Source organism: Sander vitreus, chromosome 14 (genome assembly GCF_031162955.1).
Source record: "Sander vitreus isolate 19-12246 chromosome 14, sanVit1, whole genome shotgun sequence".
Lineage (NCBI taxonomy): Eukaryota > Metazoa > Chordata > Actinopteri > Perciformes > Percidae > Sander > Sander vitreus.
Window position 1 is genome coordinate 13,591,460 of NC_135868.1, and position 27,787 is coordinate 13,619,246.

General features: G+C 40.0%; 1 protein-coding gene across 1 annotated transcript in view; it reads left to right on the forward strand.

The window, feature by feature from the left end:
- csmd3b (CUB and Sushi multiple domains 3b) overlaps positions 1–27,787 on the forward strand; it is a 397,291-nt gene that overhangs the window by 193,997 nt on the left and 175,507 nt on the right. The window contains exon 5 of the mRNA XM_078268303.1: positions 11,096–11,303. Coding sequence (XP_078124429.1) covers positions 11,096–11,303 — 208 coding nt within the window. The remainder of the gene's footprint in view (positions 1–11,095; positions 11,304–27,787) is intronic.

Consider the following 27,787-nt stretch of genomic DNA (forward strand, 5'->3'; position numbering starts at 1 on the left):
TGTTAGTTGAGTGGCAGACAGCATCTGTTCTTTGATTTGTGGACAGATGGTGGGAGGAGCTGAAGGTCAGCATGCATACTGTGTGTGTGTGTGTGTGTGTGTGTGTGTGTGTGTGTGTGTGTGTGTGTGTGTGTGTGTGTGTGTGTGTGAACGCTATGACTGTTTGCCTGAAATGTAATGCTGGCAAGCAGAAGAGAGCAACCAATATGTTTCTAACAAGGTTTAAAGGATTGATAAAAAATAGGGCTGTCAATCGATTACAAAAATTAATCTAATTAATTACATACTCTGTGATTAATTAATCGAAATTAATCGCATACATAATTAACGGTGCCTGAACCGATACTTTTTAAGAAAGTAAAAAAAGAAAAGAAAAAAAAGGGTACTAAACAACAGTTGATGACATTAAAGAACGGCTTGTTTATTGCTAAGGCCATATGGTCAAAATTAAATGATTTAATAATAATGTATAACGATAACAAAATTTCACTAGTAAATTGCTGTTGAACGACAAACACAACCACCAGATGGGAAAAGGACATTTACAATAACTTCAAATGCACCACGAGGCTGTAGTTTACCAGTTTCATTGAACGCACCATCTGTGTTGTTTCTCCGACGGCAGCTACAGATTGTTACATCCCGGTGTTGAATCCTCTACAGTAAAACACAGTCAAACTTTACACCGTTTAGCGTTAGCTGTCAGCATTGTAACCATATTTAATCCAGCTACTAGCTAGCGGTAGGCTAACGTTAGCTGCTGTTGAGTATTGTGTTAACTAGCGTCACGTGCAGCGGTGTTTGTGTTGCCTGTATCGTCTGTTTCAGAGCATCAGAGAGAAGCGCAGACATATCAGTGGCACCAGAATTTTTTTACAGTTGAATGGTGGCTAGAACGGCTCCGGCTCAAACGTCAATATGGAATGGATTAATCTGCGTTATTTTTTTGTTATTTTGACAGCCCTAATAAAAAAATATGTTAGCGAGGGAAGATGACTAATGGGAACAGTACATACAAAGGACTGACTTTGAAGTTGCTAAAACACAGTTACAAGGGCAGTTACACAGATGAGTCATAATAAGTTGAATGTGGGTATTTGTCTGCTTTAAATGTGGACGCTTTTATACATTTTTAAAGACAAATCTGGCAGCACACCTCCAAAGATACAAAACAGTTTTACCTGAATACCTGAGGGGGCCTCCTACATCAGCAGACAGTGGTCACAAGTTGAAGCTCACAGACAGTGACATAGTAGTTGTTGCATTGCCAGACCTTCCTCCACAGGGCTGCAGAGGAGGGTCTGGCTGGTCCACACAGCATTCCGGGATGGGAGAAAAACGTGCTCTGGTTTATTGGCATTTCTTTAAACCCATCACAATCGTCTTGGGCGTCGCTAAGCGCCAGCCGCTGCAAAATAGCCTTGGCAAGGAACTTTTTTTTGGTGGAACATGTGTACGTTCAAAAGTTGTTTTAGTCGTGCAACAGAAAAACACTGGACAGATTAACCATAGTTCTCATAAATCGACCGGAGTTTAAAACACAAAGTAAGCCCAAGGCAACGGATATCAGGCCTAAATGAGTGAAATCCAGCGGATGCAATGGAGCAATCCCGGAAGTAGAACGTCGTGGATATAGAATAGGGACATAGAGACAGAATAGATGTAAACACCCAAAAAACACAGCTTAAACACTAGAACATTATTATAATAAACCGTTATTGTTAATGCTTTATTTTCCTCCTGCTCTGACTTTTCCTAAATACCTATTCTGCACATCTCTATATTATCGTAATGCTAGAATAACATGAAGAAAACCAAATATAGGGGGTTTTGGTGTTGTTTTTTACAAAACACCCCCTTTATTTGCTAGGAGAAGCGCCATTTAACGTTGGTACTCTGCTCGGCCTCTCCTCCGCAACCAGGTTGAAGCATTTACATGATGGCTGTACAGCACATTGAGACGGTGAATGAAACATAGAAACTCATTTGCATGCCAATATTCACTTGCATGCAGTAATAATCACTTATAATCACACTAAGGTATGTAGGTCCACAGTATTTATTCTTTCTTCTTATGTGTAAAATATCAGAAATGAAAGCGAAACTAATCACACTTTCAGTCTGACTACGTCCCAACACGTCCTGTGTGTGCGCTATATGCTATAATAATATCAGGAATGTTTTTTTATGTGACTCATTTGAACAAAACACTAATGTTTCTAAATTGAATTAGTTATAGGTTGGTGTGTGCCAACCTATAAATAGGATGTGTGCGGTCAGATGAAAAGTTTTGTTGATTGTTGAACTGAAAATGCTGAGGGGACTTATTGTTGTTCTTTTGTTTGACAAAATGTGATAACGTAATCATTTGCACCGTGATTATATTTACCATTTAGTTCACTTGCCAAAATAAAAATACTAAAATTGATTACAATGTTTTAGCATTTGTTTCATGCCTTGAAACGACATAGCGCAAATGACTGGCCTATTATTGCATTCGGTGGCAGCTAAAATAGCACATTTTAATGTACACTGTTAAGAGTACACAAGCTATGTGGCTGTATATAGTGTGTGGCGGCTGCGTGTATCCACAGCGCTATAGAGAAGGAGAGGGATGCCTTAATGGCCCATCAGCGATAACAAAAGGATACAGACGCTCTTGGGCATCGGATTTGGTGGGTATAGTACCCCCCTGGCAGTGCTAGTGTTAAAAGCAACAACTGAATTGAATCAACATCTTAGTGACCATCTAAACAAATTATCCATTCTGACCAACAAAAAGCTGGTATTTATGATAGGAATGCAATAATACATTGGCACATTCCAGGCGTGAGGCGATTAAAACCTGTACTTGTGAATATCATATATCATCATTTATTCCGTATCCAGATGGGTTTAAATTTGGCAACAAGAAGGATGCCTTCAGCCCACATGTCTGCTGCATGGTCGAGTAGCAGCCAAGGAATATGAGATGTTTTAAAAGACCAGATGGTGCAAAAACTGTTCTTTAAATGCATCATTTTCCATACACACTGCTAATTTAACTCAAGAATAATTTCCTAAACAACTACATTAAGTCAGAAGTCTTTCCTGGAAATTATTATGGTAGATTTCTGTTTCATTTGCGCTTCAGTGAACTGCAGGCTGCCCTCAAAGAACAGTCCAAAATCCTGTAATCACAATTCAGGACTGAAGCATCATCAAAGGCAAATGGTGGTCCTACTTCTTGTTTAACCAAACAAAATACAAACATATATCAGTCAAATTGGGCAAGTGGGCAGACTAATTCCATATGATTAAAACAGACCATTATACTGTGAAAGCCAGAACATCACTAGTGAATATACACTGCATGGCACTTCTCCCAAACAAAGGTAATGTTGGAAAGGAGATCAGGTTTGGAACAGAACAACATGCATGCCTTCCACCCAAAGAAAAAACACTGCATCATCATCTTTTCCGCAAATACCCCAAAACTGCACATTTACGATCGAGCGCGAAAGAGGAAATATTGTTAAATAGTTAAAGAGTCACAAAGTCTGCAGAGAGAGGAGGTTGGGGTGGTTTATTTGGTTCAAAAAGACCTTGGACCTTGACACTGTTCCTATTTCCTAAAGACAGTAAATGTTTTTTTTTTTTTAAGCATTACCATGGTCGTTCTTAATGAAGTTATTTTAACCCAAACCAGATCTTTTCTTTATACCTACCTAAGTCATTTATTGTCCCTAAACCTAAGCAAACGTTAACCATGGCTGTGTTAGATCAGAAAACCTGTTGAAACGGTTTTGGAATGCACTGACTAATTATGTTGTCCTGCTGGAAGGGGCATCAGATCAGAAAAGGCTTTTTTATATATATATATGTTACATTCTGAAGGCAATTTACAAACGATATTTTTTGTCTAATCACACAATTTCCCTCTACAAATATAGGTTAGGTTAGGTATATGTAGCATTTCAGTGTAATTTCTCTACAACCTGATCCTTAACATAAGATTGTATGAGTCACAATCACATTTCTGCCTAACCCGTCTTTTTCTTTGCATCGCTTGAATGCACATTATTGCTGGATTGCATCCAAAAGCTTAGTTGCATTCTGCTCACAATGCCACTAATGCCACTCCTAGTTTTGCAGATCTGATGGAAATGGATGTCTATAACATCCTATTCTTAGGCATCCAGAACTGTTTCTTAAAGTGCCCATATTATGAAAAAAAACAACACTTTTCTTATATATACTTTCTGGGATTTGGGGTGCAACCGTTAGCTCATAGTGTTAGCGTTAGCATGCTAATGCTAAAGCTAGCATGCTACCTTGTTCTCAATAGCAAAGCACTGCTACAACACACACAAGTTCACCATAATCTACAAAAGAACTACTTACATGTGCTCCCTCATTTAGAAGTCTCCCAGCTAATCCTGCCTTGTAACTGACCGAAGTTGGAGAAACAGCCTTTCTTTTACTGTCTATGGAGCTAGCTAGCTGACATGATCTACATCTGAGCTACTGCATGTGCGAGTGCAATCAAAGATAGTACAGCAGAAGAAGAAAAGAGGTCTCACTCTGTAGCTAAAACAGAGACCAGTTGAAAAGAGGATCTGCAGCAGTAAGAGAGAGCTGTGCAGTACAACAAAAATATGGTGTTTTTTGAAAATTAAACCATGTAAACCTATTCTGGTACAACCTTAAAATACAATTATGAACCTGAAAATTAGCATAATATGGGAGCTTTAAAGTGCTCATATTATGCTTTTTGGCTTTTTCCCTTTCCTTCATTGTGTTATATATCTTTTTGTGCATGTAATAGGTTTACAAATTGAAAAAGCCCAAAGTCCACCCCAAAGGGACTTACCATCTCCAACAGAAAACTCTGTTCACAAACTGCTCCAAACAGCTCTATTGTAGTCCAGCCTTTACTTCCGTGACGAATATGCGTCACTTTGTAACACACGTAATAACGCTCGCCTAGTTGCTAGCGTGGCACGCCCTCATACTCTGCTTCTGACTGGCTAGCACTGCTTACCTAGCTACTGCACATGTGTGACTCCCAACAAAGATAGGAACAGAAGTGCGATGCCTCACTCTGTAGCTAAAACAGAGAGCTCAACACACAGGGTGAAAAGAGGAGCTGCAGCAATGTGCAGTACAACAAAAGTATGGTGTTTTATGAAAATTAAACCATGTAAACCTATTCTGATATAACCTCTACATACAATTATGAACCTGAAAATGAGCATAATGTGAGCACTTTAAAGCATCTTGGCATGACTGGATGGTGAAAGTGCAACTGCAGAGGACGCTTGATGATTGCCCAGACTTTGACTCATCAGACCAGGAGGAAATTTATAAAAAAAAAAAAAAAAGATTTCTGATTAATTTGTGTACACACGTTTAACAGTCTTCTTCCTGTCCATTCATTCATGGCAGGGGAACTGAGGTATTAAAAGTGATGAGGGAGAAAGAGGGGTAGCTATATATATTCTGCTTTACAGCATATGGGGGCAAGAGGTTGATGGATGGGTGGTTGGATGTAGATAAGCGAGCAGGAGGGATGGATGGATACAGCCTGAAGAGAGAGGAGAGGAGAGGATGATGTACATGGCCCATAATCCTTAGAGGCTGACAGCACACTGGGTCTTCTGTGATTGAAGTGTGTGTGTGTGTGTGTGTGTGTGTGTGTGTGTGTACGGATCTGATAGTGATCTGCCTATCAAAGTAATGCAGGAAAGGAATGGAATTATGGGACCGAAGGAAACGAAGAGGGGGAAGAAACTGCGAGTGGAAAAGAGATGAGGCCAGAAAAGCCATTAAACATAAAATCAATCAACAGAAAGAGAGAAAGTGTGAGAGACGGAGAGTGAAATGCAGCGAGAGTAAGATCTTAAAGAAAGACACAGCGAGACGGAGAAGGATAAAGAACATATCCTCAGATGACTGCGATATTGATGACAGCGCAGTGGGGAAGAGGGGATGAATGGATGCGAGAGAGGGAAGGCAGGATCAGGAGGCTAAGAACGAGTGATCAAAGCACCCTAGGCCATAAGAGAGAAAGAGCAAGGGAGGGTGACATGGTGAGAGTTAGGAAGGGGGATTGACGAGGAAGAAAAGTGGGAGGGTGAGAGGCAAGGATGGATGAGGAAGAGAAACAGGAGCATGGATGGGAGAACAGAGGGAAGAGGAGGATGAGAGAGTACAGTAAAGGAGGAGATGTGCTGTTTTACTGTACAAATAATCTTGATGCAGAAATGGGAAGAGGAGGGGTGTAGCGAGCAGAGACCAGTAGGGAAGCAAAGAGAAGTGGTGCTACAACAATAGCTAGAGAGAGAGAGGGACGGAAAGGCAAAAAAAGAGCAACACTAACTCACTGATGTGATAAGAAATGAAGGCAACATGGTCAACACTTCCTCTCTCGTTCCCTCTCTCTTCCTCTCACACACATACAGAGTCACACTCAGACTAACATATAGCACTCTCCTCCACACACACTTTCCCTCCTCCTGTGGGTCAGTGTGCTGGGCCATGCGCATCATGTTGTGAGTTCAGCCTCTCCAGGTTGCCATCTAAAATAAAAGTAGAAAACAGAACACAGCAGAACAGTGCAGCCAGATACCAGAATCCTCACATATCTATAGATGTACCCCTTATGCACATGTATCTTCTGGCTTTTTACATCTCTTATGTGTAATATATGTTGTCCATGTGTATTACCTCAGAAATTACCAAAAATTATAATGAAACAAGGTCTCTGTTTTGGGCTTTTCTTTTCTTCCTACAGAGCCCATAATGCAAATCAGAACAAAGTGACATGGTATTTGTCACTGTGGTGTTGGGTGTTGATTTTTTAGTGGAATCTGAAGTACCAGTCAAACACGACAGGAAATCATTTTAATTAAGGTTCATATATATAAATTTTTTAACTTTAAGAACACACCCACAGTGAGGTGCAGACCGCTACAAGCTTCAAGCTTAAAGTTTTAATTTGCCGTTCTAATTAGGAGATTTTGGGATGACCCCAATCCATAATAAAGTATCTTGAATCCAGCCAATGCTCACAGAATTAGGTTCAACCTTGACTGAACAGGTTTATCTACCAAATATCTGTCACTTCATTATCACTCATCTTGTAGTCTCGCATTGCCAGACCCTCCTCCACAGCGCTGCGGAGGAGGGTCTGGCTGGTCCACACAGCATTCCGGGATGGCATTGACATTTCTTTAAACCAATCATAATCGTCTTGGGCGGCGCTGAGCGCCACACAGAGTAACAAGCGCCTCTGCAAAATAGCCTCGGGAAGGAACTTGTTTTGGTGGACGTTCAAAAGTTGTTTTATTCGTGCAACAGAAAACTCAGATTGGACAGATAGTCTAGCTATCTGTCTCGATTTACCCTGCAGAGATCTGAGGGAGCAGTCAACCATAGTCCAATAACATTCATTTGTGTCCTAATTTTAAGCATTCTCCATGTATGCATTGTGTCTTCAGTGACCTCAGTGCTCAGTTGTCAGCCACAGATTAATTTAAATGCTTATGGGATTTAAAGATTTCTGCTATAAGCTGATCAGGCTTGTATATAATGAAATTCCATTCTCCAACTCAGTTCCAATAGTGTAGTATTCCAAAATGAAAAGATCTTTTACTGAATACACTATGCTTAAAAGCAAGCCCACAGTATGTTTGAATCACAACTGAAAAACAACAAAAGGAAACATTGACACATGACCTGCTTTGAATTGTAAGATTGTTTTAAGAGGGGTATATTCATTTAATGTTATACTGTGTAAAAAAAGGGAAGGGATGGGACCAGAAAATGATGTGAGGTAGACCGTAATATTTAACACTGTCACACAGATGTCCCATCATGATTGATGGAGCAGGAGCAAGCGGTATCCAAAATTAGCAGGTGCAGCATGGAAAGCTGACTGGTTCCATGTCGTATCTGATGCACACACATTTAACAGAAGGTAATCAGTGTTAGCTGTAGGTATGTGGACTTCTCACACTCCCCCTGAGATCGCTCAACAAATGTCACTTTTTATTAGAGCAGCTGCTCCTGAAGCGGTCTCTGCACAGCCCTGCCGTTACTAGATGACACACAACGGAATTAGAGAGGATCCTAATTGCATCATGTGTCACCTAAAATTATCACATGGAGTCCTTACATGGCTTTTGGGTTTCCTCCAGATCTACATCAGTATTCAAGTCGTCTTATTTTAAAAGTAATGGTAAAAAGTTATTTTATGCTTTAGGTCACAGTAATGGATTTTGAGTGACACAAAGCCAGAGCACATCTTGACTGAAAGCCCCTGATGCTACAACATCATAATGTCAATTTCACCAAAGGTCCACTGCACATAAGAGCGCCGGTCACTTGTTTAGTCATCTTTTTTTATTTCAAATTAAATTCCTCTTCTTTAATAAGAGCCACACATCAGTACACCTTGAGGCCTCACCACCTGTGTCTGTTAAGTGTCACTGGCTCATCAAGCTCGAGGGCTTGCAGTGTGTTTGAGCATGCGTGTGTGTGTGTGTTTGAGCGTGCGTGCGTGTGTGTGTGCGTGCGTGCGTGTGTGTGTGTGCGCGCGCGCGTGCACGTGCGTACACGTGTGTGTGTGCGTGCGGGTGCGTTTCCACCAGTGCAGACTTCCTGTTGTCATGATAAACCTGTGACAGCTGTCATCCTGCAAGCAGCACTCCCACGCTGTGGAAACTCACTCACTTCAAACAGACACACACACACACACACACACACACACACACACACACACAGACTGCATCATTGCTCTCCTGCAAATGGGATGGGGTCTCAGCAGGGTTTGGTTTAGGGTCATTTACACAAATCTCCTTAACTGTCTAGCTGTGGAATGAATGTCAGTCTGAATAACTGAATGGTCTGTCTGTCAGTGCCTGCCTGCCTGTCTGTCTGTCGGACTGACAGTGGCTGATATTAATCTATCTGAATGAAGGAATTGTTAATCAATAAATATTGCATTTCTCTACTTCATTACACATCAGCACCTGTAATTTGGAACAATGCACGTCTTGTCACCAGCTTGTGTCATCATTCCTTCAAAGACAAACAAATGAAAAGTGTGTTTTGTTCCTAACTTCACGCTCTGATCTATCTTTATCCTAACATTAATTTCAAACCACTTATTTTGTTTCATCCTGTTTCTTGTTTCCTATCTGATACAGTTTGTACCAACCCTTTGCCTATTTCAATCTGGTTCTATATTATTATTTATTTTTTACTCTACTTATGTTTCTTTGTTTGATCCTATCTATTTATGTTCCCCTGTTATCCTCTGTGTAGTTCCTGTCTCTACTCAGTGCACTTTGTTCCATCCAATTTCTAATATCTTTTCTAATATGTTTCTATTCATTTCTACTGGTTATCGTCTGTTGCTCAATGTGAGTCTTGGACCACAGTTATGCTCTTTAACCCTCCTGTGGGCTGTGGGTGGAGTCTGGCTGGTCCGTACCTTATCTCTGTCATCTGTACATGCATTCCCGAAGGCAGCACTGCCTGGGTGAGCCTAAAGGATATGCATGTATACCTGACAGCACCTGTCTACACTCTTATAAAGGATTGTCTTTTTCAGCTTATCAGTGAGTGCAGTTTAAGGACAAGACACAGCTGGTGTTTCTCTGTCTTCTCTAAATGCTGATGATATCAACATGTGATGTGTTGCAGTGTAATATAAATCACGCGTCATTCCAAATTGCACTCACTGGTATGTAAGAAAATGCATATCTGCTGTAAGAGTGTGTTACATACAGTATTGCCTCTTTAATGTATAACTATAAATTATACAGGTATAATTTATACCATGTTTACAGTTGGACTTGTACGCTCTCTGAAAAAAGGTTCGACATTGTATCTTTTGTCACTGGGTCCGTAAATCCTTGGCTGGGCTCGATTTGCTTTGAATAAATACAGACATCCCTTTTTTTTAAAAGGATGTATTTCAAAAGATTGGGTATAAAAACCACATATTCATACTGTGTTTTGAGAAAGTGAAATGAGCACAGCCCTCTTCAATATCTTGAAATACAACCAATGTCCCAGTGACACAAAAAGGTACAATGTAGTATGTTTTTTCTCTGTGAGTGTATCTGTATAAATTATGTGTATAATTTATGCCGTGTGCACAGCGCAATCCATGTGTCTTTATCTGTTACACAGTAATCAGTACTACTATCAATTATGAATAATACCATCAATTAGATGTGATCAACAATTTCGAGAAAAACAATTAGGCAAACCTATCATCACATCTGGTCTATATGTTTTAAAACTAATTCAGGACTAATTGATACACTGACACTTAACCAGCCAATTTGAATCTAAAGTTCCTTGGTGGTGATTGGAGGAGACGAGAGCGGAGATCTGTGATTGGAGAAAAGGACAACTTACCTTGTTATTGGAGGAGAGGACAGCAACTCTGAGTGAGACAGGAACTGCAGCCTAACCTCTAAACCCCAACGCTGATTCTAACTGGCTAAAAACAAACAAGCAGCATAATTCTCCAAAACCTACTGGCTTGATGGCAGAGAACTGATAGTCCATAAAATAAGGCCCGATTGTATATTACCATGCATATGCTATTTTTCATATCTACTTCATATCTGAAGTGTGATGTAAGAGCTCCATATATTTACAATAGTGTTTGCTAATATGACTTGACAATTTGTGTCATGAGAAAGTCATTCATTTATAACATTCAAGCCACAAAATAACATTAGGAGTTGAGAGCAAAGAGTGTACCTGTAATATACTAAAATTAAAGTAACTATATAGTAAAAATCACTTCCATAGAGGGAGAGACGTGGGGAGTTGAGCTGGCTGACCTGTAGTCTACTTGAGATGTTGATAAATAATGCTAAGTCTACTGAGAATTTGATCTTAATTGCTAATTTGGTTATAATCTTGAATCAGTACATTTGGGAACTGACCTGGCCCATCTTACATAGCTGTGATAATCAAAATAGTCTATCCAAAAAGCAAGAAATTTAATTTAAAAAAAAGTCCGCCCCCTCAGTCCCTCCTCCTCTCCCTAACCCAGGTTTTCTATTTGTCACTCTGATTTGATTGACAGCTGAGGACACATGTGGGGGCACTGTGAGGGGCGGCAGTGGGGTGGTGACCAGTCCCGGTTACCCCGGCAACTATGGTAACCAGGCCGACTGTACTTGGATCCTATTGGCCGAACCTGGAGACACCATCTCTGTCATCTTTACAGACTTCCAGACAGAGGAGAAGTATGACTACCTGGAAGTTGAGGGATCTGAACCACCCACCATTTGGTGAGTCACTTTATCAATTAATTTATTCATTAATTCGTGTGTGTGTGTGTGTGTGTGTGTGTGTGTGTGTGTGTGTGTGTGTGTGTGTTTGTTTGTGTCACAACCATTATGTTGCAGCGATAATTAACAAGATAATGTGGATGTGCAGAACTGTCCATTTATCTGTGTCAGATTCAGTATTTCACGTTTTAGAACAATTTCTGAATTGCAGTGGAGATATGGGTCACGGTTCAGTGTTAAATTGCAGAAGAGTTCGGAACATATTTCCAGTTGTAAGAGACATACAATTATCCAGATGGTGAATATGAAAAATATGTGTACCGCACAAAAAAATTCAGCGCTGGATATTAAAGTTTAAACCAGGTGGCCTGATTGTTAAAAATAACTTGTGTGATTATCCATTGTTTCTTGGCACAAATGCAGGTAGGTTAAAGTTAAAACATATCCAAACAAATGTAAAGCAGTAGAGCATCACAGAGCCCACACTCTGCAGCAGGTAACAATGTGGTAAACGGTATAATAGACGTACACTAGAGCTCCACTGTACTTAGGGTGGTTGTCACTATGATTCAAATCCATACTTTTAAAAAAAGGGAAAGGATTCAGTTGACATTTCTGCAAAGATAGTGTAGTCACGGAGTGGCTGAGTTTATGGAACAATTTAACCACACTTGGAGTGCAGTAATAAAAGTTAGAACAGGTAATAAAAATAAGTTAGACCTGAAGTAAGAATAGGTAATAAAGTGAAAACGTTATTGCAGATATAAAGTACAGTTTTTATCTCTTGTTCTTGAAGTAAAGCAATTTCTCCATGGAAAAAATAAATAAATAAAATCTTGAAGTGTGTTTGTGTGTGTGTGTGTGTGTGTGTGTGTGTGTGTGTGTGCGCGCGCGTGCGTGTGTGTGTGTGTGCGCGTGCGTGCGTGTATGTCTACATAGGCCTCGAATTTTAGAGATGAATTAATTGATCTGTGTTAGTTACTGTATACTTTTAACAGCTCTCCATAGTTTTCTATTATTTTCTCATGTGTTTTTAGATGGTTCACTCATAACAATATTTTATTACGCTAGTTGCTTATTGATTGTTGGTAAATTAGGGTATTGATAAACCATTGCTGTTGCTGTAACAGAATCTTATAATGGTCAGGAATATTAGTGTGTGTGCGCGCGCGTGTACTGTAAATGATTTGGAAGTAATAATGGCTCGGCAACTGCTTTCAGGAAAGTGTTAGTGTGTCTATACAGGTACACACCATCCTGCTCTCTCATGTGTACCCGTGTGTGTGTGTGTGTGTGTGTGTGTGTGTGTGTGTGTGTGTGTGTGTGTGTGCTTGCGTGTGTGTGTGTGTGTGCGCGTGTGCATGTATTTGTGCGTGTGCACTTGCAATCATGTTAAAAGAAGCACAGCAGTTTTATACTGCTACTCAACAACTGACAACTTTTATCTGTTGTTGGAAACTGATCGGGCTCTGCTGGTCACATTTGCCCTTATTCAGTACCTTCAATGCTGTCTTGAGTTTGAAAAACCTATTTTCTTTTTTTTCTTTTTTTTGTCCTTGCCAAAATGGCAGTACATTTGAAAATGTAGTACTATCCAGCATACTGTACATGCAAAAAGAGACCAAGTAAAGTAAGTTGATAGTTACTAATCACCAGTAATATGTTCTAATAAGACAATTTTCCCTCTGGTTTCAATGTCCTATACAATTATTTGTGGTTTGGCATACATATCTGCATTTATGACCTCAGTTAGTCCAGATATCATCTATAAGGGACACAATTTAATTTAAAAACATTTCAATTTAACAGGCCATTCAGAACATTTGTGTCAAGCTTTCATTTTGAATTGGGGGCAAATACAAAATCTTCAAAACTGCAGTGAAATTCACCTTCTTTGGAGTATTCACAACCAAAATGTATTGCTCAGATTGTTAGATTGTTGGCCTTTCGGGGGTAATGTGGTGGCGTCCAGAAGTGTGTGATTTAGTCTGACCGGTGTCTTGGCTCATGTAATATATTGCTGTGTAGTTATTTACTTGCTGAATTAACTCCTGCGTCTCATACAGCATACTGAGGTCAGTGTGTTGATTTTTCTGGTATCAAGGATCTTTTCCAGCAGCTAGGCTCATAATATGGTTGTAGTTTTGTACTGAGCAGTGACATTCAGACACACAGCCTTTAGAAAAACTTATACCAACTTGTCCTGATGTTGCGAGTTACTGAAGATGCTAAAGAGTTTGCTTCTAGCTCACGGTTTTCTGACAACTTAAGTATTCGAAACCCTGAACAGTATAATTCACGTTTAAGAAAATAAATGTATACATAGTATTTTGGTAGAAAATACACAGCACACACACAATTATTGAAATGGATTTTAGAAATGCACAAAACATTTCATTTAAGTAAGTGACTTTAATGGCTTCCCACGGGAATAAACCAAAGTACTCCAGTGGGTAAGACTGTCTTGTTCATCAGAGATATCAGGAAAAGTCACACAAATACTTGTTTGAGATGATGCAATGCTCAGAGGGAAATTGCCGACATCACAACTCTTCAAGCCTTGCAGTAGACGTGCTACATTGCAAAAGTCAGTCCATGGTTCCACACCTGTCAAACATGAAGATGAAACAACACTTGGCATACTATTAGCAGAACTGAACCTCTAAGGAGAGCATAGATGTTCTCTAGTTTGAAGTTTTTTTTTGAGGCATGCCTGATGACAGGGTCATAATTTGGTTTAAACCGCCTGATCCCATGGATTCTTTCAACCTGCAGGTGGTGCATGCTGCTTCTGATGTTGTTATTATTATCTGGAGATTTCTTGACATGAACTAGGCTGAACTAGACTCTGTAGTACTAATTTGGCATTGTTTGCATGCCAAAGTGTACCTAATCCTTTTTCCTGTCCAGGTGCATTCCCTCATGGCCGCAGTTTGCCTTTTTTTCAGTTGGATACTTCCATATCAGAAAGCATGTATCATCACCTGTTTCCCCTTTTACAGCTCTAGGAGGATATGTAATTGATTAGAAAATAAATAAAAAAAATATTTTGTAGTTCGGTTCAATGTAAAGATTGGCAATCAAACACTGAAGCCCCTATACCACCTGCACAAAAAACACATTAACACCCACTAACATCTGGCTTTTGTGGGAAAGGTTACAATAAACATGTATTCCCGGGACAAATTACTCTGCAGGAGTCACGTGTATTTTTCGGCTCTAGCTCCGATCAAAAGTGATGGAAAGCTGACACCCAGGTGGACAAGCTAATATTCGCTCCTTTACCCGTGCGCCTTTACCCGACTCTTTGTCATCTCAGCCACAAATTCGGTACATTTCCGAGCAAGCAGCGCTCAAACAGTAGTGCCTATTGATAGGCCTGTCGCCATAGTCAATACATCAATTAATCGCACGATAAAAAAAAAGAACTCGATAATTTTTCCGGCCGTGATAATTACCATTTGCATGCTTGTTTGTTTCCCTTGTCTCTCTCTCTCTCTACCAAAGAGACTGGATGACCACTCTCGGTTCCTTAGCGTAACGAGGAGTGAACCCTCTTGTCAGTCGCATGGTCTTTGTGTGGAGAGGCGGGACTCCTGGCGGAGAGAGAGAGACAGAGAGAGACAGAGAAGAGAAAACGCTAGTTGAAAGTTGGAGCAGGGTTTCCCGCAGTACTTTAGGCTCGCCGCTGTGGACTATGTCTCGCAAGCGGTTTCAGCAAAGTGACGCCTGTTTGTGTGTGTGTGTGTGTGTGTGTGTGTGTGTGTGTGTGTGTGTGTAAATTTCATATTTAGTGTTTAATAAATAATTGTTAAATGTAGTACAGAGTCTGTAGTCTCGAAGCAACACTCGAGGAATGCTGCAAACATTTGACAGCCAGTACGAATTGCCTGGGAGAACATACGTGTCACAAACGGAAATTGTAACAAACAACTGTACAACAGCGTGAAAGACGACATACTAAAGGAGATCAAAGACATATTGTGGATATTTAAAATGTCTTCCAGTTCCAGTGTTAAATATTTTTTAGAAATAAAAGTTTATTGATCTTTGAAAAGGTGTACCTGCATTATTATGCCATTATCATTATATTAGATGAAAATTGTCTCAGAACGACAATATTATCGTTTATCGCAGTCATTTCTGGGACAATTTATCGTCCAGCAATATTTGTTATTGTGACAAGCCTACTTATTGATTTTATTTCCCCGCCCACCATAGTGAGTGAGGGGAATCTGCCTGTTGTGAAACAGGCAAGCTCATATACTGACTGGGTTAATAAGTTCAAAACACATACACAGCGGGATATTTGTATGATTTAAACAGCTGTCCATGCAGAGTGGGGTCTCTGTGAAATAGGTTGTTTGTGACGCCCAACATGACACAACCGACAAAAACAAGGCATACCCGTCTGATAGCAATGGGGTCTATCAGAGTCTATCGCCTATTTTTAACTTGTTTTCCCATTGGAAAAAGGCTATGATACATCCTTTCACGTGTCATTGTCTTAGCTTAAGTATTTTATGCTTGTTTGCATGCAAGTACGTGCATTCATAATTACGTGTGCATGTGTATAGATTTGGTGTGTGATGGTGTGCTATGTAGTGAGTGGCATCTCTTATCTTTCTGTGGCATTGGTTGATATGTATTTGTCCTCTTTGTCCCCATGGAAATTCCTGAAGCTTGATATTGACAAAAAGTCACTGTAAACAATACTGTTTCTATCTCCCTTCTCTGTAAACAACCTGTATTTATCTCTCTCATCAGAATAATGATGATAATGGAAGAAAGAGGAGCAGGTAGCATACTAAATACTTAAAATTCCAACTCTACGATATACAGTATATCATAGGGGTGGTACGGTTCATGAAAAAACATCCGAACCGCTCGGTTCGCATGTCTTGGTTCGGAGCGTGTGTGTGTCACACGGTTCGTCAGTACACTGTTAATGTGCACTAACCACTTACTGCTGTAGCGCCCACTTTCAACACCTATGTTAAAACACTTACTGGAAACGACGAGGGGGATGAGCAACATGAACGCAACACATGGCAGCTGATTGGACGAACGCGTCACGTGGTTCTTGCTGCTCCCGAATTTCAAAACAGACTCCAATGGCGTTTCGTTCTGAATACGATCTCGTATTTTACGAAAATAGTTTACCGAAAGGTGTTTCTGAAAACATTTTAAGCGAGAAATAGGCCATACAGTTGCTGAATCTGAGAAAAAAGATTTTCGTCGAGCCGACCGCTCCTCAGGTGGAGTGTGGAGTGCTGCAGGTCACGTCACACACAGAAATGTCAAGTGGGAGAGATGAGGAAGGCTGTCCGGAGTTGGAGGATGCGCTAGCGTCGTATATAGTCTGGTGTGTGGGAACATTTTGGATTTCATGTTATCTATGATGACAGCAGAAATAAAACAATAGATAGAACTGCCACTGTGTGCATGTATTGTGCAACATGCATTCAATATGCTAATTTTAGCTATATATCATATGCTGAAGTATATTTCTGGAGTGTTAAAGATTAAAAGAAAAAATAATAAGAACTGTACAGAACCGAAAACCGTGACCCTAAAACCGTGATACGAACCAAACCGTGGATTTTGTGATCCGTAGCACCCCTAGTATATCAGCAATTACAGCTAATCGGTAAAAATCTAAACCAAAGAACTTGCTATTTTGAGAGAGGAATGTGAAGCCCAATGTAACCTTTAATGTAAGAGGTATGGAAAAGGGAGATTCTTTGGAGGTGATCTTAAAGACAGACTTGCACCAATGTGAATTCTATTAGCATTGTTAGCACTTAGCAGATGGGGAACCGGGCCCAGCTGTTTCTGTTTAAACTGGCAGTAATATGTTGTCAGTCGTCGTTTCGTAGGAAATAATGTGTTCCCAGGCCTATTGGAGGTAGCACATGCACATTGGAAATATTGGCCAGGTTCTGTTTACAAAAAATAAAAACTCCTGTTGCTGTCTTTGGAACTTGTTCAGCAATGATTCAAGCCAATGATAATCATTTCTTAGGTTTCCTAGCTATTTAATGGGGCTGGTCACTGTTTTTTCACTACTGTTCATCTACTGTTTCAAAAAATTTGTATGGGCGCCTGGGTAGCTCACCTGGTGGAGCAGGCACCCATATGTAGAGGTTTACTCCTCGACGCAGCGGCCGCGGGTTCGACACCGACCTGTGGCCCTTTGCTGCATGTTATTACCCCTCTCTCTCCCCTTTCGAGTTTAAGCTGTCCTGTGCAAATAAATGCCTAAAAGTGCCCAAAACATAATCTTTAAAAAAAAATGTGCATTTTGTGCTGTCATGTTATTTGTTTTTTTCTGTGTTGCATCAGATGCCATCCCTTTCAGTGGCTTATTGTCCCTCACACTTGCTCCAGAGTGACTGGAAAATGCTTGGCCAGTAGAATTGATGTATAATGTAGAAATGTGTGTGAAATGTTTCGCTGATTTCTACAGTATGCATTGATACATTCCCAGTTAAAATCTATTTCTGTCTCTGTCTTCCGTCCCTCTTAATCTTGAGGATCATCATTATTGTTATTGATATTTGGTTATATTATAAAACAATTACTGTATGCACACTTTATTAGCAACTTTGCTCTTTGTCTTTGATTGGATTTCATCAGGTGTGCGTTCATGTGTCTTTCATGATACAGTCATTGTTCCAAATTCCAAAAAGGAAATACATGGACGACAGATAAAAATTCAGAAGATGACCTGCCAACGTAGGGATGCATTGGAGGATGCTTTGGTTAATCATATCCCTGAGAATTCCTAAGACTCATAACATAATTTCCAAATATCACTATAGTCTATGTTAAAGTGTGCAAATGAGATCTTTATTTATTGTGGGCACAATAAATACTCAGAGAATCTTAAATCACAGGATGTTGCTTTCATGAAGACTTCAAACACAGAATATTTGAGTATCTAAGAATCAATCAACATTCTTGGTAATATAATATCAAGTATTTATTTATATCTAAACTGGCTGAAAATGAACGAAAGATGGCCTTATACGTGCCTTTTTTTACCAGACAGAATTCTTACAAAACATTTGGTCTTGTTCACCTTAAATGGCTGGCTGACTGGCTGCAGCAGGATTTAAACAACTGGCCCTTTTTGTTGCAGAATAGTCTTTCTGAAAACTAGGCCATGCTGCCTATACCCTTAGCAATTGCCTCACAACATTTAGTGCTAATATACTAATTTCCATTGGCAATTTGTGAAAGAAGCTAATAGCTAAAATGCTAATTTCCAATTGCAATTAGCAAAGAAAGCTAATGGCTGATTTGCCAATGTGTGTGTTTGGACCAATTTGTTATGTGTTTATCAGTTGCTGAGGGCTGACAACAGCAGTCTCACACACATCAACACGCACACAGCCTACATCCATTTTCACACACACAAACCGACACACACAGACTCCTTAAAGACGCACATTCACAAACATGCACACTCACAGAGACTCTCCTTCTCACACAGACACTTTTGTCGAATCAGTATGCGGAGAGGTGTGCTTGCGCCTATGAGAGTAGTATATCGCTGTGAGCTAAGTGCCTGTAATCCTAGCCTAACACTACACACACTAATACACATGCACACACACAAGTTTTATATTTTGTTGTTTCAAAATCAGTTGCCCTTGAAACCAAGTAGAGCATCTTAAATAGAATGATTGTCCCTCTCTCTCTTTCACTTTCTTTCTCTCTCCCCTGTCTCTCTGCCTTTCTGTCTGTCTGTCTCTCTCTCTCTGTCTTTCTCCACCCATCTTGCAAATCTTTCTCTACATGAGTCCAGAATATAGCACACTGTTTAGTGCTCTTAGTTGCACCTACGTGACAGCCCATCACTAAATCCATGGTAATGGTCGACCTGGCTTCTCAACATCATGTCATTCACCAATCTCCTGCTTGTTGAGGATTTGTTTTTGTTTTTTAAGCCACTGAAAATTAATTTTGTCAGGTTTGAGCTGGAAGCCATGTCGCCAAGTTCCTGGAGTCATGGTAGACGAGTAGGTTTAGCAGACAGCCAATTCTGCCCAGAAGCCACAGTGTGACACGGATGCTCACATACATACATTAAACAATATGTACTAGATTAATTCTGCAATCCAGAAGTGCACATGAGAACAGCTAAGTCAACTGCATATTACAACGTACATATCCATGTACATATCATGTAAGTATGCTCTGTGTTTCAGCAGCTGACATTGATTGGATTTCATCTGATGTAGTGATATACATACTTAGTCATTGTTACATTTAGGGACTGTTCGGTATTTATGGATTGGACCACCGGAGGAAAATAGGGGAGGGTCATTTCTTTTTATTCTTTGTTGATGGGAGGGTCATCCAATTGTTTTTAGTCTAGGGGGAGGGTCACCCAACTTTTGTATTCATGAGAACAGCAAAATGTCAAAGTGCATTTATCCATGTAGCTCCATGTCTCTCTCTCAGTCTCGGCCCCTATCGCTAGCAGATGGGTCCCTCCTTGTTTAGTCAGCCAGACAATTTGAGCTGTAGCTGTGGGATTTCCCAAACTGAATAAATACCGCTCGCACATATAAACACAAAACTGCTTTGCTAGCTCCATCGTGTTGTAACTAAGACATTGCTGAAAAAATGATTGTATTCATTAGCATTATTGCCGTAGTGTTTATTTCAAAAACATCCAAAACACCGTACGAAAACATAACGGACAAGACGCAAGCTTTTAATTTGAAAAGTCGAAGCTCGCGCCGCGGAAAGCACCAGCCGGGAGGGCATAAGACGGGAAGTCTCCAGGCTGCAGCCATACCCGACTCAAATATCCTTTTGGTCCCGGTGATTATTTGTGAAATTGTGCAAACGACAGCCTTTTCAAGGCATTTGAGAAGAAAGGAGTGGTAGCATGCAAGCTCCCAAATTGACGCTCGTCTGAGAAATGGAGTTTTGGATAATGTTCAGCTTCGGCAGCTTTACCTATATGCTAAAATAGACAATGACTGAGGAAGCCTAGTGACGAGTCCATAGCAACCAGTGTTGAATTTCTTATTACCCAGTGTGCTTTGTTGAATGGTCTCACTGTTTTATTGTTTTATTTCATGTGAATACTAGTTTACTAGAGGAGTAACTTAGTATTTGAAGTAATGCAGTAATGCAGGAAGTGTGCATTTAGTTTCCATGCTTATTGTGTTTCCACAACAATGTTAGTGAGTAAATCTATTGAAATGGCCACCACACCATAACAGAGGAGTGTGATGCGTAAGATGAGAATGCAGAGGTTTAGGCATGTATGGCATGGCTGTAAAAAACAATGGACATTTGTACATCTTTGCCAAGCGCAAACCAATACAGAAGGATTCAGTGAGTTGTTGGGGAGGGTCATCCTTTTTTTCCATATCATTTTGGAGGGTCATCCAGAATGTATTGCTGATGAAGGGAGGGTCAGGCCTAGTTTGACTAAAGATCCCAAAACCCCTTCCGGTGGCCCCTGAAATAAATAATGAATAGTCCCTTACTGTAACAACCAAAGCACACTTCCAAAATGAAAGAAATGGAGGACTGATAAATATTCAGAAGTTTACTTGTCAATTTAGGGATGCATCGGAGGAAGACTTTGCTAATGAAAGTATCCCAGAGAATTCCCAAGACACATAACATAATTTCCGAACCTCACTATAGTCTATGTAGAAGCGGGCAGATGAGATCTTTATTTTTTTTAGTCACAATAAAAAAATGTAAATAATATATATAATATAAAAACATCCATATAGCAATAATAAATACCTAGGCAATCTTAAAACAAAGGATGCTTGCTTTAACTAAAAGAGTTCAAACTACAATATTAAAAATAAAATCCTTATATATATATATATATATATATATATATATATACACAATATAATGAAGCCTATGATCAACACATCATCACACCTGGTACTGTACAGCAACACAGGAAATACTATAGCGTCCACTCAAAAATACAATTCCAATGCAATAGAGAAATGTGAAGAATCTACTTGAGTCCTGTACAAATCAGTCATCTCAATAGCGCATAATAACAAACAGAATATATTCTTTTTTTTTATTAACTATTTTTAGTTCTTTTACTTTTTATAAGTTAGTTTTTCCTCCACGCAGTTTTTCATCATCCTGTCACCATTGCATGTTTTGATAACTAACACTAGAATCATTTGAACACACCATCAGAAAAACAAGCAGTTTTGGTTAAATAATCTTACTTAAATATAACTATTACTCTATTCTGAATACATTATAAACATAATATAGTGTTTAAAACAAGTGTGGATCAAAGCAAAACACCTTAAGAATTAAACCAGGAATTTCTGTGTGCCAAGGAGCTCCTGAAAAACTGCTTTACTGAAAAACTGATTTACAAAGCATGTAATATTTGCAGAATATAAGAAAAAACTAAATTATATAAAACTTAATTATGTGTTAGTTGTGTAAGTAAGTTACAACATATTAAGGCCATACACATATATGGTCCTCCCACGGAGGTCTTCAAACTGGTTTTGCCTGACTCCTTCTCAGGCCTGCATGGATGACCCTCCTTTTACTAAAATGCACATTTTCGTTGCACCTGTATGGTTCGTGATGTTTGTTTACACGCACACAGACAAATTCTGGGCATTGCATGGCACACTCTTTAACATTCTTTTTTACTATTTTTTTTTTTTTAGTTTTACAAAATAACAACCAAAAAAAGTTAATTTTCTACCTGGTCTACAGGCATGGCCTTCCTGCTGACATTGTTTGATTTAATAGAGAGAAACATCTAAGTACAATTGGAACGAATCCAGCTTAGTCCTAGAGATACAAACTTAAATTCTCCAACGTCATCAATCAGAAGTTACTCATTCTCTGCAGTGTTGAAATTGGTCTGGTATTTCACTTTGCTCAGCTTCATACTGTTCTGCCTGTGTCTGTTCTTAGTCTATACAAATATCATAACCCATCACATGTTTGTGTGTGACTCTGCATGAGACATGTTAACAGTGAAGCATGTTCAAGCTCCACTCAAAGCAGAAGAATTAGTTTGAGCTGTGTGTAAGAGACAAAGAGTGTTTAAGTGTGTGGGTATGTGTGATGTTATGCTTGCCGAGTGCTAATCAATGCTGCTGGCAGAGAGGATGCTGGGATAGCAGCACCATCCCGAATAGGAAATGGAGCAATGACCTTGAACACAAACACACACCCCTTTTCTGTTTCTCACATACACACACACACACACACACAACAAACAAACAAACACATATCAGATTATTTCAAATATGTATCTAAAGATAGAGGGAAACGCAAGCTTATAAATACACACAAACTGTTAGTCAGGCTAATTCGATTCCAGACCTCTGAATCAATGTCCACATCCCAATTGTGTATAGTGATTCAAATAGGTCTTGTGACCCGGTTTGGAGAATCACCTTAGCAGTCAGAGCCTTTGTGTGCAGGAATTAAAGGTATTCTGTAGAGTTCTTGACTGCTAGTAGTACTACGGAGCTATGTTTTGATGAGTGGGCCCTTGTCTTGTTTGTATATCATGCAAGTGCATAAGAATATACATGTACAGGCATGAGTGTGTGACGCCAAACACATTACTGCCAATGGTTTCATACTGTTCCACTGATTGACATCAGTGGGTTAAAAGTAGCCATGTAATTATAGCCATAATAATATATTGCAATTATAGCCATTGCAATAATAATAATACAATGTGTGTATATGCAGTATATCACACTCTCAAGACAGATTAGTATATGCTATATCAAGGCTAAAAATATGGCTGTATCCAAAATCACTCACTACTCTCTATATAGTCCTCTACATAGAACTCGCCATATAGTGAGTATGGAGTTTTAAGGTGTGATTCATTTTGAACACAGACTTGATGACCTTAAGCATGATAGTTTTTAACAACAATGAGACTGTGCTTGTACCTAGGGCATGTTATCCTTAAAGGAACACGCCAACTTATTGGGATTTAGCTTATTTACCGTAACCCCCAGAGTTAGATAAGTCCATACATACAGTGGTGTGAAAAAGTGTTTGCCCCCCTTCCTCATTTCCCTGTTCCTTTGCATGTTTGTCACACTTAAGTGTTTGAACATCAAACCAATTTAAACAAATAGTCAAGGACAACACAAGTAAACACAAAATGCAATTTGTAAATGAAGGTGTTTATTATTAAAGGAGAAAAAAAATCCAAACCATCATGGCCCTGTGTGAAAAAAGTGATTGCCCCCCTTGTTAAAACATACTATAACTGTGGTTGTCCACACCTGAGTTCAATTTCTCTAGCCACACCCAGGCCTGATTATTGCCACACCTGTTCACAATCAAGGCATCACTTAAATAGGAGCTGCTTGACACAGTAAGGTCCACCAGAAGATCCTTAAAAGCTACACATCATGCCGAGACCCAAAGAAATTCAGGAACAATTGAGAAAGAAAGTAATTGAGATCTATCAGTCTGGAAAGGGTTATAAAGCCATTTCCAAAGCTTTGGGAATCAGCGAACCACAGTGAGCCATTATCCACAAATGGCGAAGACATGGAACAGTGGTGAACCTTCCCAGGAGTGGCCGGCCGCCCAAAATTACCCCAAGAGCGCAGCGACGACTCATCAAGAGGTCACAAAAGACCCCACAACAACGTCCAAGAACTGCAGGCCTCACTTGCCTCAGTTAAGGTCAGCGTTCATGCCTCCACCATCAGGAAAAGACTGGGCAAAAATGGCCTGCATGGCAGAGTTCCAAGGAGAAAACCACTGCTGAGCAAAAAGAACATCAAAGCTTGTCTCAATTTCTCCAGAACACATCTTGATGATCCCCAAGACTTTTGGGACAACATTCTGTGGACCGATGAGACAAAAGTGGAACTCTTTGGAAGGTGTGTGTCCAAGTATATCTGGCGTAGAAGGAACACTGCATTTCATAAAAGAACATTATACCAACTGTAAAATATGGTGGTGGTAGTGTGATGGTCTGGGGCTGTTTTGCTGCTTCAGGACCTGGAAGACTTGCCGTGATAAAAGGAACTATGAATTCTGCTGTCTACCAAGAGATCCTGAAGGAGAATGTCCGACCATCTGTTCGTGTACTCAAGCTGAAACGAACTTGGGTTCTGCAGCAGGACAATGATCCTAAACACACCAGCAAGTCCACCACCGAATGGCTGAAGAAAAAACTAAATGAAGACTTTGGAGTGGCCTAGCCAAAGTCCTGACCTGAATCCTATTGAGATGTTGTGGTATGACCTTAAAAAGGCCGTTCATGCTCGAAAACCCTCTAATGTAACTGAATTAGGACAATTCTGCAAAGATGAGTGGGCCAAAAATTCCTCCAGGGACGCTGTAAAAGCCTCATTGCACGTTATCGCAAAGCGGCTTGGTTGCAGTTGTTGCTGCTAAGGGTGGCCCAACCAGTTATTAGGTTTAGGGGGCAATCACTTTTTTCACACAGGGCCATGATGGTTTGGATTTTTTTTCACCTTTAATAATTAACACCTTCATTTACAAATTGCATTTTGTGTTTACTTGTGTTGTCCTTGACTATTGTTTAAATTGGTTTGATGTTCCGAAACACTTAAGTGTGACAAACATGCAAAGGAACAGGAAATGAGGAAGGGGGCAAACACTTTTTCACACCACTGTACCCTTCTCATCTCCATGCGTGTTGTAACTCTTTCCGACGACTCCACTGGTAGCTTAGCCTAGCACAGATCCTGAAGGTAATCGGTTCCAACTAGCCTACTGCTCCCAAGTAACAAAATAACTCCAACATGTTCCTATTTACATGTTGTGATTTGTATAGTCGCAGCGTGTATAAATAACAAGGTCACATGAGATTTAACCGTATATAAACTGGGAACTATATTCTCAAGGCAAAGCAGTGCTACTTCTGCTACTTGGGCGGAGTGATATGCTTGCAGCACCTGAGAAGCCCCGAGCAGAGAGTAGAAATGCTTCACCTTTCTGAGAATATAGTTCCCAGTTTATATACGGTTAGAAGATGGCTGTGTCTCATGTGACCTTGTTATTTGTACACGCTGTGACTATAGAATAATAATAATAATAATAATAATAATAATCACAACATGTAAATAGGAACATGTTGGCGTTATTTTGTCACTTATTCGGAGCAGTAGGCTAGTTGGAACCGAGTACCTCCAGGATCTGTGCTAGGCTAAGCTACCGGTGCAGCCGTCGGAAAGAGTTACAACACGCAGAGAGATGAGAAGGGTATGTATGGACTTATCTAACTCTGGAAGTTACGGTGAATAAGCTAAAGTCCCAATAAGTCGGCATGTTCCGAACACTTTAGCTTATTCACCGTAACTACTGCTTTCCAGCCTGGTGTTAAGTTACTCTTTAACAGAACCTGAGCCACATTCTGGTATGGCATGTTTATAGGTTACAAAGAAGTAAAATATAAAAACTACAAACACATTCATTTGATGCTGACTTTTCTTTAGGTTTATTGAGTTGAGTTGATTTGACTATATTTGCACTGCACTGCTCTGGCAATGTGTAGCCAGTGTTGTTGCATCAGAATAAGTAGCTGTCTTCATCACAGTAGAGTAAGACAGTGGTGGAATGTAACGTAAGGTACAAATACTTCGTTACTGTACTTAAGTCAATTTTTCACGTATCTGTACTTTACTTAAGTACAATCAATAGTTTATACTTTTGACTTTTACTTCGTTACATTTTCCAGCAATTATCTATACTTTCTACTCCACTACATTTCTACAACGTTTCGTTACATTTTCTGATCAGTTTTTCCCCCTGCCAAAACGTCTTCCTGACCGTCACACATTTGCAGTCCGCAGGGAAGCCCTCAGCAGCGGCCGTCCAGCTCCCAGTGCCGCTCGCGATATTACGAATCCCATGGCCACGCCAAGACCCGCCCTTCAATAGCGTTAATTGGCCAGGCGCGTACCGCTCCCGGTACTTCCGCTGCTTCTGTTACTGCTGCTGCTCCCGATACTCTGCTTGGTCATATGTGAAGCATCAGTTCAAATAGGGTTAATACACTCCCGGTCCTCCTCAGATGTGAAGCCACGTACTTGTTGTCCAAGCTCGTGTGTTCTCGCTAAATAAATGTGTGCAGCATTCACTGTCCTGCGGGAAAAAATGCAAAGTCGAGCTTCATGCAGATCACCCTGATAGATAACCAGAATTGTAAGTCAGAATGTAAACTGGGCCACAGATGGTAAGCACAATTGCATTAACCTAAAACTAACTTAATTAAAATGCCACAGCCCATACAGTTTTTTTTTAAATTATTAGAATATAGACATTAAGAGAAAACATCGTTATGCAAGTACTTTTACTTTACATTTAAAATCAGGTACTTTTTACTTTTACTTAAGTAGGGTTGTCATTGTTGTACTTCAACTTTTACTAAAGTAAATATATCTCTGGTTATTTGTACTTTTACTTAAGTACTGAGATTCAGTACTTCCTCCACCACTGGAGTGAGATTTATTTCAAAATGAACTGCTGCAAATCACATCAACCACTTATTTATTTCAGAGTCAGGGAGGACTCTAGAGAATCCATTACCAGACACAGTCAGGCCTAACGACTCTCATAGAGAGCTTGTAAACAAGTCCATGATGCAGACTATTTTCCTGTGAATTTATTTGCAACATTGGGGCTTATAGGTTATACTCGTGACCTTCACGCTGTTTCTTTGGGGACATCAATTAATAAATCCAATTTCTGGTTGCCCAAGGCAAAATTTTGTTCAACAAGTCTATTTTCTTACCATGTCTAAGCAAATTCACCCCAATATTAACCCAGAACTTTGATAGCCTTCACTAAAATCTTTTTGGAACCCGCCTTCTTATTTGTAGGAGTCAACATAGAGGAGAGGGGAGGCAAAATGAGAGGACAGCGACAGAGGTGTCATGGTGTTTTAGGGAGGCAGTGTCAGGTCACGCAGAAGAAGACAAGAGAGGCAAAGAGACAGGAGACAAGAGAGGAATGGGTAGAACAGAAGAGCAGAAAGGGCAATTGGGGTGACAAGGGGAGCCAGGAGAGAAGAAGTGGAGATGAGAGGTAAGAAGGTGAGGTAGGGAGGAGACGAATGCAGAGGTGCAGAATTAGGGACAAGGGGGGTGGAGATGAGAGTTGACAGGAGAAGAGAGGTGGAAAGAAGCATAAAAGGAATGGAGGGGGAGACGCAGGAAGAGAAAGCCATCAGGGGAACTCATGGGTGAGGAAAGAGGTTGTAGAAAGAAAAAGACAGAGACACTGAGAGGGCTTTAGAAAGGCAGAGAAGGACAGACGAGCACAAATAAACTTTATCTGACAGTCTCTGTACATAAAGCTAAAGGTGATCGTGAGAACACTGTAGTTAGATTAAAGCCATGCGTAAACAACTTAATCCATCCTTTCTTTAACTTAGATCATATAGCGTGGTCACTGTAGGATTAAAATGTGTGGAGAACTGTGAAATTCGT